The following is a 15,008-nucleotide window of genomic DNA, read 5'->3' as shown; positions in this document are numbered from 1 at the left end:
TTTCATATACTGTATTTACACGTTTTTTTACGCTACTGTTGGTGCGGCTTGCATTATAATATCATGTCGATATTATTTCCACACCCCTACGTTTTGTTTTATTTTGCGTTTAAAATCAACTTGAAAATGTTAGGTGCAAGTAAGTTTCGCCGCAACACTGCCTTTGACAACAAAGTAATTGTTTACTAGACAATGAAGTATATTACGTCACATTCGGTATAGATACGCAACCACCACCTAGTGCTAAAATGTGCATTTTTACTTCAAGCTCTGAATCAGAGTGTTGTTGAGGGCCACACTAAACGGCTTGGCGGGCCGGATTGTGGCCCGCGGGCCGCGGGTTGCACACCCCTGATTTATTGTGATGATGCGTTCGAAACATTTATAAGTTCGGCAGGGTTTATCAAACTGTAATTAGGGCATTGAGATAGCCTTTCATGTTGTAAAACTTATTCTGATTTCTGAAGGCTCGTGGCAGTACGTGCCAATTAAAAGCTTTCAGCAACGTCAAGGTTTGAATAAATCAAATTGGTGCCACGGTTGATACGAAACGCAATATAGCAAAGTGTTTTTGTGACATAACAACTAAATTTCAATTTTAAAAACATGTTTGTCCACGAGCATCGCGTAGGCGTTAATAAGTATCTGTGTACATAACGAGGCACAGAGCAACACATATAAGTTAGTATTTGAGTTGGCGCATGTTTACTTCATAACTGTGGCCACACACATGCTCTATAATTATTCTCCTGAATATGTATGCCTCATAATATATTAAAAACATTTGACACAAAATAAAATTATCAAAATGATAATCCAAATTAGTCATTTGTTTTGAAAGTTGTTACATGTTAAATGACGCAATTTGGTTCACCTAAGACGGTGTTAGAAAAAACTTAAATAGTCATTAGATAAACAAGAACAAAAGTAAAGATTATTACTTACAAATCTATCAGACATTGGTTGAAAGCAGATTAAAATTATGTATATAATGAAATTCTGGATGGTATTATGTTTTTCTTGCATTTTCGACATTACTGCAGCTCCATTTTCGCGAGTTTCGCTTCAAAACAACTTGGATTCCTTTTTAAAAAATTTGGGCACTATTGCAATTAATTGGGCGAAAACTGCCTAAATTATCTTCGATAGTCGTCAAATTACGACCACCTGGCCGAGTGTGGTATAATCCAGGCATAAACTGGTCAAATCAACAGTTTGACGGAGATACACCGACCTAAATTTTTGATTGGATAAATATAGCTCACAGTATGACTTACTATGGCCAAACAAAGCATCGATTCCGACTTTGTTACAGCGCGTTCTGAGGAGCATTGCTGCCCTGTCGTTCGAACAGGAAGGTCGCAAGCGTTTTATGTAGACTTGTGTGCATTCCATCGTATGAAAAACTTGTTTTTTCCTTTGGCCCACGTAATTTTATATGCAGATAAAACACGTACCCAAGTCAATGCCGTAATTCCGGCAGGTTAAATTTAGCCGGTTTAAACACTTTTGTTGTTGGTTTCAAAAGTATCTTTATTTATTATTTTAGATGTAATCATATTCACACAACATAAATATTCAAATATGTTTTTGATGCTTTCATTATGGGCAATGATTCTCGGCATTGTTGACGTAATCAACCAGTTTTCCTTTAAGTTTTTTTTTATCGAAACCCGTTATTCCGCAATCTTAAGATTAAGCGTTTTCGCACCCACCTAACAAAGATTAAGCGTTTTTCGCACCCTCCTAACCCGGTTAAAAGTACATTTGTGTTTCGTGGGGTTAGATTAAGTTCATGGTAACCCAAACTCCAGTTCAAATCAAAGTGCATTTTTTTCTTTATTTACAGCACACTTCGAAGACAGATACGTAATTACAAAGCAAATCAAATCGGTGCGGTCAATTGTGGCACACGACAAAAAGTCTTTGTTGAATTAAATGCTAATGTCATTATCAGTAATACGAGGGGCCACATCAGTTACGCCGTTTACGAACACTTGAGTCACAAAAAAGATTGATAAAAAGGTGCGGAACATGTGTTAAATTTTTTTTTTCAATTTCTGAAATTTGTAAGCAGACCAAAAATCAGAAACACTGAAATCAAAAACAGAAATGCTTTTAACTTCATACCAAAGCGGATGCTTTTTTACGGCAGTTCAATAATAGAAGACCGCACAACCGAAAAAACGCGCTTAAAAGGCATTACCGACAAAGCGAGAGAAAGGCAAAACGCCCGCTTCGATACATGCAGATATAAACATACAAGAGAGGTTGCCACAATACGAATATAAACATGTAACATTTTTTACGATATTGAAGAATATTTAAAATTTAAAACGTTCTTAACCTTTCATAGACCGTGGCCTGTGGTCCCCTGCTAAAAAAATAAACGGAAACTCGTGTGGAAATTCGGTATTAATATCGGATTTAAACAAATCGAATAGAAAACCCTGATTTTTTGTGGGTGTTTCTGGTGAAGCTACAACCGCATATGTGGCATGTACTGTTACGTGTTTCACAGTTTTAAAAATTATGGCAAGAAAAATGTCAAAATAATTGTAACAAGCATGGCATTATGTGTGACATTAAAATCATGGCAGGCTTGAAATAGAGTGTTGTATGTTGGGACCGATTGCTGCTATTTATGCTGAACAGTTTAAAAAAATCTGTCGCAGAATTGCTTCAACGGTACTGGTGGCAACATAAGTCGATGATACCTAAAATGACATTGGTGATTGTTTGAATAAAAGCAAACAATAAACGTAGAGCGTTACTAAAATTCAACGCTTTGATCATATATCAAAAAAGGGTTTTTCACATTGCATCGACCTTATTTTTAGGAAATGAAGGACATTATCCTATTATTTGACATTAACTATTGTCCCATTAATGCCTATATTTTCCTGTAGCTTGTGTTTTTTAGCTTAGGATTAAATAAAAATTAGGAAATGGCCAAAATGTGAACCTCTTAGTTTACCAAGTCATGTTAGATTTACAAAACATACATTGGACCACACAAAAAACAATAGGACGTCTTGCACACAGTTTGTGTACACCACTTCTAAATGAGTGATATCCCGAAAGCGCTAAACAAATTCTTGCGTAGATGTTTGAATATAGTTGAAGTAGACGTTATGAGCTGTCCCTGACATGTAGACTTTGTTATCGGTTTGAACTGTGTTTCCCTGCGCATCCACATAACGTAGAGAACTGGATCCTGTCGAGCCAAGTTTCTAAACAATCAAATGCATGTTGCTGAAGCAGATTTTGGCGTTTAGTAAATAGAAATAAATTGATGTTTGAAATGATGAATCATTGTCAAATCATCAAATCATCAGCTCCTTCAGTTACTAATGCATCACGCAGTAAAGGATCGGTGGGCGATTTTCTGCTATTATCTTGTATTTATTCTGACACTGTTCCCTATGGTTATCGGAACATTTAGTATTTGGGGTCCGATGTCGCTAATACAACCAAGGCTAGTATTGTTTATGTTGCGAGTTGGACATCCAATAGTATAGGCGCCTTCAATTTTTTTTCCAGGAAACAAATGTCACCATACAATTGCACCGTGAACACCATGGAATGCACATATCATGCCAAGCAGAAACCCCCTATACACAACTTTAAAATGACACAGGAATTTGTTACGAACACAATTGAATAACAGGATTTGAAGTATTTTGACGAAGCACACCTATCATACTTTATGGTTTGCTAGAAGGATTTGTTCTGCAGAGCAAAGTTGAGAGTAACAGCAGGCAAGCATGTTGTTAAGTATTCTTAATTTACAAATTACTTACTTACTGTACTTCCGTTTTAGTTCAAGGAAAGAAGCTATATTTCGTTTTGTCTGTTCCGGATGTATGTACAAAATTAATTCCTCTTGTTTCTAATTAGATGACAATTTCTTAAAAATGCGCATGCTGCTGTTTGACAAAGCGGAAAAAACACAGACGCTTTGGATTAGAATACCCTTAAATTGACAAGTTTAACATCTGTGCAAAAGCTTAGGCGGCATTTTTGGCGCACTTTAGGGTGGACCTTAAAGTTATAAAACTAAAACATGTTGGAATTTTTGTTGTCAGGTTTATCGTAGTCTATACGACGTAGGCATGTTTAGGGCTGGATTGTTCCAAATTTGGATTGGACTTGTTTGTTTTTGCTTCATGTTCGACACTACAACATCATCATTTGCGCGAGTCTCGCTCCAAAACAACTTGTACAGTGGAACGGTGGTAGCAATTAATCCGGCTTTGTCAGAAAATATTTCGATCATTGATGCAATAAAGGTAATAGTTTTCTACTGCTTTATTAGTACCTTAAACCAAGAACGTTTTTAAGTAATGACACAAACATTTCACATGCAGTTTAATGCGAGTTATGTGTTAAACAAGAAAGTATAGATCGCACTATCAATCACCAAATTTCGTGTTATGCATTCGCAGGCCGTATTTACCGAAGCTTCAGGATATCTTCATAATGCAACCAATCAAATGGCTGCGTTTGGTCACGTGACTATACTCGTTCCTAAGACTTGGAACGGATCTTGGGCATCAGCTGGAAAACTGAATTATGGAGAGGTGCGAAATGCAGACATTAAACGTGTAAAAACCCCCGCCTGGGACTCCAAAGGGCACATCCCGTATACCGGCCAGAATTATTCAAAAAATCTTTAATTAGGCCTTAATATTAAAGTTTGAAATTACAAAAATGTCTCCGAGTGTGAGATCATGTCTGAAATCAACCTCTTTTTATGCAGGCTGACGTGATTATCGCAAATTCCAATCCCCAATTCGGCAATGGACCTTACACTTTACAGTTCGGTGAATGTGGAGAACCAGCGAGTTACGTCCATTTAACTCCGGATTATTTACTTGATGACATCTACCTTAGTTTTGGAGCGAGAGGTCTTGATTTTTTTTTTACAACTTTTCCTTGTTACTTTTGCAGAAAAATTGAAATATATTTATGTTCATATTGCATTTGTATTTACATATTCAACGTATGTCGTTTTTTTTTGTCCTGTTTTTTTCGAGCTTTTAGATATGAGACAAAAATGCTCCATTCACTAAAATGTGCAGTTAAATCATTTTTTGCCAATTTTTTTTGTTTATATCCAGGTCAGATCTGTGCTGAACTTTCTACTGGTCGTACCTTAATTAGCACATTTTCAGTTAAACCCACTGATAGCTTAAGTTATGCTTAGTAAAGCAGGACCTCATATAGTCTTTTATGGCTCAAGAAATACATAGGTTTTTAATTGGATCATGTTGTTGTGTTTACCATAGGAAAAGTGTTAGTTCACGAATGGGCACATTTACGTTGGGGAGTGTTTGATGAAATAAATGCAGGCGTCGATGCCTTTTACCGCAATGACATTGGGGAATTAGAAGCTACTAGGTTAGTTGCTACTGTAACAAGAGTATGTACATCAAGTTAAACAACCACACGCATTCTCCTTTCCTGCAACACATTCTCCTTTGCTGCAGATGTCCCAAATCGCTTGCTGGACAAGATCTAATTGAGAAAGGCCCACAGAATAACCCAGCTCCTTGTGATGTGAATCCTGCAACTGGTTTTTATGAGGATGGCTGTCATTTTGTACTTAATCAAACACAACATGCTGATCTCACTACTTCTTTAATGTCTTACCAATATCTTGAAAAGGTTGGTGTAGCTTAGAATTCACACATACAAAGTACTTCAAACCCTTATTCGCCAGCTTCGAACCCCGAACTCCTTGAATAACACTTTGAGATCATTATTTACGTCTAATAAAGATGGGTTCTCCTAATGACTGGCCACCTGCTTTACCTAGGACAATCAGTTATCTTGGTAAAACCTGCAGCAAGTTTAAGATATTAAATGCAGCTTCGTATACATTTTAAGTTCTTATGATACGCTATTCTAAATATCTATACGTATCTATGTACATAAGTAGGTACGGGTGTTTGGTATTAAGTTAAGTCTGATGTATGATTTACAGGTGACTCGATTCTGCCATAATGACCCCACGGACCCTGTCAATTTGCACAACGCGGACGCCTTGAATGAGCAGAACAGATTGTGTGATCGCAGAAGTGTGTGGGAAGTTATAAACTCTTCAGTGGATTTCTCCAACGTTGCACCTAATCCGAGTCTAAGCCTTGCTACGACTTTTGAAGTGGTTCAAGTCAAAACAGAACAAAAGTTTGTTCTTGTGCTGGACGTGTCCGGCAGCATGTGGGTGAGTTTAGAAATCACTTTTTCGATACCTCATGTTAACCAAACTAATTAAAAATTTGCGTAAGCAGAAAGGTTAAGCTTTTATTAACAACTATTTGATATTTATCAGGAAAATGCACAAAAGGCAATGTCAAAACATTTGAAATACGCAACATCTGTCCTCGCAGGGTGACAAACTGCGAGACATGATAGCAGCCGCCAGTTTGCTTGTCGGCGAGTTTTTGCCAAATGGAAGTAACGTTGGAATCGTTAAGTTCTCTACAACTGCATCAATAGTGGCAAATCTCCAACTGGTTGACAACAACCGACAAACTTTGCTGAACAGTCTTTCTGCACTGATAGCAGATGGCGGAACATGTATTGGTTGTGGCATACAGACAGGAATTCAGGTAAGATCCATGTTGTTTGAGGAATTTTTCCATTAGATCTACTTGTATATCAAGAATTCGACAACCTTATTTAGTTTTCAATATTAAGGTTATGGAGAACAACATGGCTGAGCTTCCAGGGAGTCGCATGATTGTTTTGACAGATGGCGAAGAAAACCAGGCACCTAACGTTGCAACAGTGGGGCCAGAAGTGATTAACAAAGTAAATCAGTGTTTTTTGCTCTGTCTTTCATGCCACTACTTTTGCGTTTTTTAAATTGGTCAACTTTAATTTGTAACCCTTTAAACACGAATAAAAACCTATTAGTCAAACATGGTTGGTTCACAGTGATAAGTTACTCGCTACACACCTGACCAACATTAGAAAAACAAACAGCTTCACAGAGTTGGCTGCAACACAAAACTACGACCTTTCGTTTTGTTTTACAAAGTTTCTGCTTGTTTTCATTAGGAAGTTTGCGTCAGTGTTGTTTTCTTCGGAACCGGTGTTACGACCGCTAATCCTAGCCTTCAGGTTTTAAGTGAGGAGGCTTGTGGTACTTGGTTCTTCAATCAACAGAATAATTTGCAACAATTAGTTTCAACTTTTGTTTCGGCAACTCAAACCGATGACGGCGATGTTTTTGACAAACCATATCAGGTAAGTCAAAAATAGTTCAAAGGCATGATATGGATATTGGTAATCTTGCAAAAGGATGTTTTTACGTTACATACATGCTTGCAAAGAGGATAAATTTTATATCTGTAGTAGGGTGAAAAAAAGCAAAAAAAGATCTTTTCCGCTCTTATTTTATTTTTCAGTTTTTAGTAAGTCTGGGTAATTCATTGTACGTAGAAACAATTTTTTTTTTACTTGAAAAATCCATAACCAAACTTATTTTTTGTTTGCGGTTTGTGCAATTTTAAACAAATATAAAACGTTTATCAATGCAAAATGTAAAACTGAATTCGTTAATTAGTTTGTTTGGAAAGTGTTTAAATCTTCAGGGCTACAATGTCACTGTATTCGTCTGAAAAAAAAGGATCTTATCATTTTCATATCCATCAAAGAGTGTTCGTAAAGGAATGCTCATCAGAATATTTTCAGTGTTACATACTTTTATTCTCTTTTTTCTAAAGTTTGTTTGTTGAAATCCTTGGTGCACCTTGTACAAATCTTTGTAAATTTAAGTCATTTTTGACCCCATTATTCGTTAAACTGTAAGCCCTTGTTTCAGATTGTTAACGAAAAGATTGAACTGATAGGCGGGTCGACGGCTGCTACTCGAGTTGTTACCATCGACTCCACAATCGGAAACAACACGGCGTTTCTTTTCGCTTATGCCGGGGCGTCCTCTCCCACTATTGTCATTAGTTCCCCATCAGCATCAGAACGTTACTGTCTCAATACTCCGATACCTGGATGCATTGAAATCACCAATATTGACAATTCGGCAAAGACTGTGGTGGTTAATATTCCTGGAACTGCTGAGGTTTAAACAGTAACCTATTGATATGGAAATAGTCCAGTTTTCATGTGAACAGCTAACGTTAACAAATTTGTCATTCAACTGGTGTAGTGCTAAACAATTACTAACTTAGTTGTTTTTCAAGAACTGGTATTTTTGCTGACGTTTCACGCATCAGAACGGTAGGGCTTCTTCAGAGTAATGAATGCCGTTTCAACTTGTTACCTCTACAATAATTCATCAGTCTTGATTTTTTGCCAAATTGCACCTGCATAAAACACACTGATGGGAGAATTTTAGACAAAAATTCTTTCCTAGTATTGTAAAACTCTTCACGATTTATCTGAATTATTTACGAATTATTAGCCCGGATAATCAACAAAGCACAGTATATGGTGTGGCTGAGCTTTGGAATGATCTGTAGCGTTTAGCGTAGCCCCCAGACAAACTTAACCTACTTTTTGTTTCAGGTCGGAGATTGGGATTACATTTTAAGTTCTACAGAAACTCAAACCGTCACATTAACCGTGTCATCTTATGCCGCGAGTCGCTCGATACAACCAGTTCTAGTTGAACCCGGATTCAAAGCATACAAAAGTTCAAGCAGTGATGTTTTTGTCGTTCAGTGTAAAGTGAGTTGTTGTTTTAATTAGCAACAGCTTGGCATTTCCTGATGTTAGTAGTGTTTTTTGAAACCTAACTATGAATTGTTTCTTTAAGAGCTTACTTGAAGATACGCCTTTATTACTATTTAATACAACAGATTATATTTAATGCTGCCAAACTATATATTGTATTGAGTTTAAAGAGCTCTTCTGGCAAATGTAATTTTATTGCAACGTTTCGACGTCTTATACAGGTCGTCTTCATCAGTTGCGTTGTGGCGTGCTTGCGTTCCATTTTTTTCCTTTGTTTATCGTGCACTGTACTAGTCGCATTCAGTGTTATTTACCCTGATGAAGACGAGCTGTATAGGACGTCGAAACAGCGGGATAAAATTACATTTGCCAGAAGAGCTCTTCAAACTTGATGCTATACCTGGCAGCAATAGCTTATATATATATGCTTTGTATTGGTTAGTTTAACGTTGAATTAAACGATTTCAAGCAGCAAATTCAAAATACAAGTTATTTTTTACCGTTCATCTCTTAGGTGTCAGTTGGGTTCCAACCGGTCTTAGATCTTGACGTGAAAGCCATTTTAACCCAACCAAATGGAGTTCAAATAACACTGGATTTGTTCGACAAAGGAGCACGTAAGTGTCCTCTATTAGTGTTATAACTGCTTGTATGAAAGTATATATTTACTAGTTAAGCAAAAAAAAAAACATTTTGTATTAAATGAATTTGTACAATTTCGTCTTTTTTAAACTTTGTTGTTAATCATTCGGTCATTGCTTGCATGAATAGGCTAATATAGTCTAAGCAAAAGCTCAAGGTTGAAAGCAATACATGTTAAATTTGTATCAAATAAATTTGTACATTTTTTTCTTCCAGCTCCTGACGTCAGAACCACAGACGGTGTTTATTCCCGCTTTTTCATGCCAACCCAAGTTGGACGTCATGCATTACGTGTAAGTGACGTAATAGTTTTTCGATTTTACATTAAAAAACGAAAAATCTTACCAAAACAAACCAGCTGTAAAGGCGTTATTAAAAGAAATCATTTATTCTTTTGAACGCTTTCTAAAACTGATGTCATCGTCAACAAAATATTTGTGCATAAGTAAGTCTGTTGTTTAAGGGTTAGTAAGATTTGTTATCTGTATCTTATTGTCGTTTAATTAGCCTTAAACAATATTATTACATTAATGAAGCGTTTAATACAAACCAAATACTATTACCAAAATCTGTGAAACAATTCAGTGGAATAAAAGTAATGGAATTCATGAGTATAAATAAACCACGTATGTTTAGGTTGAGGCTAGTGGTTCTGGAAATGGAAGGGTTTCTTCGAATTTCGCTTCTGGTGCCGCTTTCAATACTGGAGTTCTTCTTGAAAATGGTTTGTTTGTGATAATTGGCACAAATGAAACCTAAACTTGTTTTGTTGCGTTTAGCCTGTTGAAACTACCTCAATGTAAATACTGATGTGATAGATCATATATATGCATCAGGTTTAACTGTTTATAAGGGACAGATCAAACTATTTTAGCAAATTATTTTCTTAAATCCTCGATTCGTTTGTCATAAAGGCACGTTCGTCCCGAACAACGCAGTACAACCGCCGCCACAAAACACGGGAATTCCCGCGAGCCAGCTGGGTTCATTCACAAGAAGTGTCTCGCCAGGGGGAATCCCCGTCGCAAGGTACGAAAACTAAATTTTTGGAAAAATTAAAAACGCTGGCTAAAACATAGATACAAGTTTTTGGGGTTACGTTGACAAATAAAGTTTTTCAGCCACTTTGTAAACGTCATAAATTCTGAAGAAAAGTGCAAACACGATTTTCAAACTGTTCTGCCACTAAAATTATTTGTAAATTTCAAAATTACTGAGGTTATGGTCAGACAAACAAAGGTTTTGAGCTAATTTGTAAAATGCCTGACTTCTGTAGAAGGTACGTAATATTGAAACACGATTTTTGACTGTTCAGAGCTGCCACTATTACCACTGACGTCACAGCACCAAATCGCGTTCTAAACTTGCAAGTGACGCAAAATGACATCTCCAACCTGAGTTCGGGCTTCAATCTTACTTTTACGGCTCCAGGAGACGACCTGGACTTTGGCACAGGTAACTATAATGGCGATTGGTACGTTTGCAAATGAGTAGTTTTATTTGTAGGTTGAAAAAAAATCCAATGTTTATTTGATGATGGTTTATATGCACATACGTGTTCACAAAAGTTTGCCATATGCTAGACAGCTACAGTCTTGTATTTGTTGTGTCGTTGCAGCATCACGTTACGAGGTTCGTTACAGTTTGAACGGGTCTACCTGCTTTGGGACCAATTTTGAATCATGTTTGCTTGCTAATAACGAAAGTGTGGTGATTGGCAATCTTAGTCAACCACAAGAAGCAGGATTAAACGAGCATTTCGTGATTGTGTTAAACGGTTTGCCAGAAAACGAAACATCTGTCAGGTAAGGTCGAGCAGTTAATACTTGCATAAATCAAACTTCTATTGTGGCTTTAAATTTATTTGACCTGATTTTTAATACAAAGTAAACGTTTTCCCAAAGCTTCCTAGGCTTGTCAGGAATCAAACCTTTGGTTCAGTTTTAATGGTGAAAATATCGGTCCAAATAGACGTAAAAAGCAGCGACAAGTTTTTTTAAACGTTTTAGCAAATGCTCATGCAATCATCAGTGATATAAGAGCCACATCAGTTTCGCCCGTTTATATCTATTTGAGTTCACTTTAAAAAAAAATTAGCTCAGCGTTTTTGTGCCCCACTAAAACTATAGTTTTGTTTGTCATGATGTGTTTGCGAATCCACGAAAACCATTTTTCAACTCATTTGAGTCTACGCACAAGAGGATGTTAAGAAAACACTAGTTTAGGTTTGCACTCTGCAAGTCAGGCCTATTAAAAGCTTTATACCGAATCAAGTTGGTCTTCTAGCTATGCACATATGATAAGGCATAGGCTGGTTCTGGTTAAAACTTATACGTATGTGAAATGCAACTGCTGTTTCTAAGCTAAATAAACGTATATTTTCCAGAGTTTGGTTCGCTCTTCGAGCCTTTGATGAGGTCGGTAACGCAGCACAGATATCCAACATTGTCAGGGTGAATGGATTCACAAGGGGCGTTCCCGTTTTGAATGCCCCAACTACAACTACTGAACCAACTACCTCGAATACGACTCCTAGTTCTACCACCATAACCACTTCCACCACAACATCAACGACAAGTGAACCACCTATTACCACAACAACCACAGAAACTTCTACGACACCACCAACTTGTCCACCAGGTACATTGCTTCCTTTTTTTGTTGTGTAAAATGATGCGCAAGCGTTCTTACCGAGTGGCAGTTCTGGCCGAGTAAGTTCTATTTTGCTTAAAAAAAATTTTCAAGCACTGTTTTTTAGTTTTAATTATTACTAAAGTATTTCATAACATCACTGAAACTGGTTTAAAAAAGCTGATGCTCCGAAAAAACTAATCAGACAGGAAATAATAAATCTTGCGAAATGCCTAAATTATGTTTAAAATGGTAATAAAATGTCAAATGTATTTTAACAGATTTGGAGTCTGTTGTGGCAGGATACAAAGTAGCCATTATTGTTCTGGCATGCATTACTGCCGTTTTAGGTAAGTCCGAACCTTTAAAATTGTTTTTATAATTAAATATAGCAACAAAGTAGGCTTAAAATAACTTTTAGCTTTAAATTTGAATGAAAGTGGCCAAAAGCGAATATCATTATTTACTGCAATTTGTGTTAAGTTGTGGCTCTGGTATGCATTGCTTTCTCCTGCCAATGCAAATCGCCATCATATCGACCACAAGAGGCGCTCTACGAGAATCAAAGCGGTTCCCTGCGAGCACAAGTTCCATGCAAACCACGAGGGGCGCTCTACCATAATGAAACCTTTTTTCCACCAGCACAAGCTCCTAGCCCACCACAAAATAACGCGGCATTTACTAAAGTTTAGGGCAGGGCACAAGGACAAACAAGTATTGATTCCTTTATAAACTGCTACCAGACAAAGTAAACTGAAAACTACCTAGTTAAATTTTTTTATGATTATTACATATGTTTTATCACTACATTGCCAGTAATATTGCCTATATAGGGTGTGTTATAGATATAGGTAATCATTTGTGTAGTTATATATATATTTTGCCATCTATTATTATTTTTTCGGTAAGTTACGTTGTCCCACGTAGACTCCCATCTTTGGTTTGTTTACTTGTACTATAATTGTGCATTTACTTTTTTCAAGACAAGCGTATGGCGTATACAAATGCAAGTTTTGCTTACCAGTGTTCATCATTGTGTTGTAATGTAAATAAAAGTTTACCCAGAAATCTATAGAGTAAGTTGCAATTATTTTTTTACATCACACTGTATATTAAATAAATACATGTTTAATTAAGCCACTGTGTATTGACTTACGTGAAACAATTTTAAAATTAATTTGTTTGGGTTTTAAAACCACGATCTTTTTCAAAAGTTAGTAGTTGCGGGTTTTCTAGTACAACCTCGAAGAATCTAAATCACATCTACACCAGCAAATAAGTTTGACCGAAAGCCCAATTTTATTCGGATACCAGTAGCCGATATTTTACCCAAACTGCTGTCTGATGCCCACACATAGGTAACGTCTAACAAAAATAATTTTTAATTTGTTAACAGTTTATAATTCGTCCAGGGCTTTTTTGTATTGTGTTTGTATAACAAAACAAAACCGTATGAAAATTAATCAAACTATTTAAGTGTACTCAAAGAATCTAAGCTGTATTGATTGTAGGCACTTTTCACGTTGTAAATGCTGCTTACCGAGTTTGTGACATAAATCGTTCAGTAATGGCCAAAACTTAACCAACGGTCAACCTTCTGTTCAGTTTTAGGTTTCGATTTGGTCGCTTAACTTGTCAAACCGCAGTTTTATTGACGTGCAAATTGCTTTAATTTTTATATTTAAAAATAATCCAATTAACCCCAACTTAACCAATTACTAGCGCCGAACCAAATCATTTTTGTTATTGTTGCTCTACCAGACTTACAGCTGACGACACATATGTGACATTGTAAACAATAGTGTAAATAGATACCATAGAATTGCACATCTTTATCTGTTGTTAAAGGTATGTGTATTTGGGTTAATACCATCAAGGTATCGCACGAGTTCGGGCACCATGCATGGAATGAAGTGTTGGCGCCGATATAGTGCTATCTCTGTATACCTATAATTAGAAACCCACTGGTTTTAAAGCTTTATGTATAAACTGTATCAAGCAAGCTATAGTTGCACTAGCGACACGATTGCGCTAACACAATTGTAACAAGCTTTTATCAATTCATATTTAAACTTGGAACGAATGCTATATTTACAATTTTGGCAAAAGTCATGTTGCACATGTGTTTCAATGTGAGATTTTGAAAATCTTTTTTCCAAAATTTTTGTTAATGTTGTACAGTACAACAGTACAACTTGTACTGACCCTAATAGTATACAATTATAACACACCGTATATCTGACTCCAATAAACAAACTAATCGCTGCCCAACTAAACCTATGTGACGAACACTATAGTTACATTCCCAAATCTATATGTCGATAAAGTATGTCACAACCACCCCACTTGCGGTTAAACACGCAAAACGAATGTCACAACGCCAACGTGTATCACAACTATGAAGTATGAACTGTTATGCGCTTGTACACTGATTTTTGCTTAAGAAAGGCTTGACTTATATAGCGCCCAGGTCAGCACGATATTGTTATGGGAATTAATTTGTAAACACATGTCCACGACAATGTCAAAAATGACAAAAATGACATCAAAAATGACAGGCAAGTTAACTTGACCGAATTTTACCGGGGCAATACGTCACGATACTTGCATGCAAGTAATATGTTTTGAATTTAAAGTCCAATGTCCCATACAATGTCATTATTATTTTTATCGTTTTTTGTGTCGTTGGTTTTGCTATGTAAAGTGTAACTACGTTAAAAAAGATTATAAGAAACGTTTATTTGAGTTTTATTCCAATTAAACAACTGATGTATTATTCTTGAGACACACACACGCAGGGCAATGTCAAGTACACATAACAGTTTTACAGACGAAATCGTTTAGCTTGTGGATCTTGAACAATATTTTCCAGCTCCGATAATTACAGCAGCAAAAAGAACAAACATCACAAGCTGAAGATTTTTAAAGTTGCATTTGCTTTAACTCCGCTTCCTGCAGCGTGAGTAAAATAAAATGTTTTAATCAGATCCAAAGGTATATGTGCAAACGCACTAATTATAACAACCGGATTT

General features: G+C 36.4%; 1 protein-coding gene across 1 annotated transcript; it reads left to right on the top strand.

The window, feature by feature from the left end:
- The first annotated feature begins 4,169 nt into the window (after positions 1-4,169).
- On the top strand, positions 4,170-12,668 carry LOC145212825 (calcium-activated chloride channel regulator 1-like). The gene is made up of 20 exons (XM_080081085.1): positions 4,170-4,292; positions 4,449-4,583; positions 4,763-4,910; positions 5,292-5,403; positions 5,493-5,670; positions 5,990-6,229; positions 6,396-6,617; positions 6,706-6,819; positions 7,069-7,257; positions 7,835-8,089; positions 8,536-8,697; positions 9,218-9,320; positions 9,562-9,638; positions 9,982-10,069; positions 10,260-10,374; positions 10,661-10,800; positions 10,964-11,150; positions 11,732-11,985; positions 12,258-12,326; positions 12,460-12,668. The coding sequence occupies exons 1-20, from the start codon at positions 4,170-4,172 to the stop codon at positions 12,666-12,668; spliced, it is 3,120 nt and encodes a 1,039-aa protein (XP_079937211.1).
- Positions 12,669-15,008: the final 2,340 nt, after the last annotated feature.

This window comes from Phallusia mammillata, chromosome 2 (genome assembly GCF_965637545.1).
Source record: "Phallusia mammillata chromosome 2, kaPhaMamm4.hap1.1, whole genome shotgun sequence".
Taxonomy (NCBI): Eukaryota; Metazoa; Chordata; class Ascidiacea; order Phlebobranchia; family Ascidiidae; genus Phallusia; species Phallusia mammillata.
Note: the sequence above shows the minus strand (reverse complement) of the source record. Positions and strands in the feature narration are given on the sequence as shown.

Coding starts and splice junctions, on each gene's coding strand:
- LOC145212825 (XM_080081085.1), top strand. CDS start 4,170: ATGTTCGACACTACAACATCATCATTTGCGCGAGTCTCGCTCCAAAAC. Junction 10,070..10,259: donor TGGAGTTCTTCTTGAAAATG/GTTTGTTTGTGA, acceptor TTTGTCATAAAG/GCACGTTCGTCCCGAACAAC. Junction 10,801..10,963: donor CGACCTGGACTTTGGCACAG/GTAACTATAATG, acceptor GTGTCGTTGCAG/CATCACGTTACGAGGTTCGT.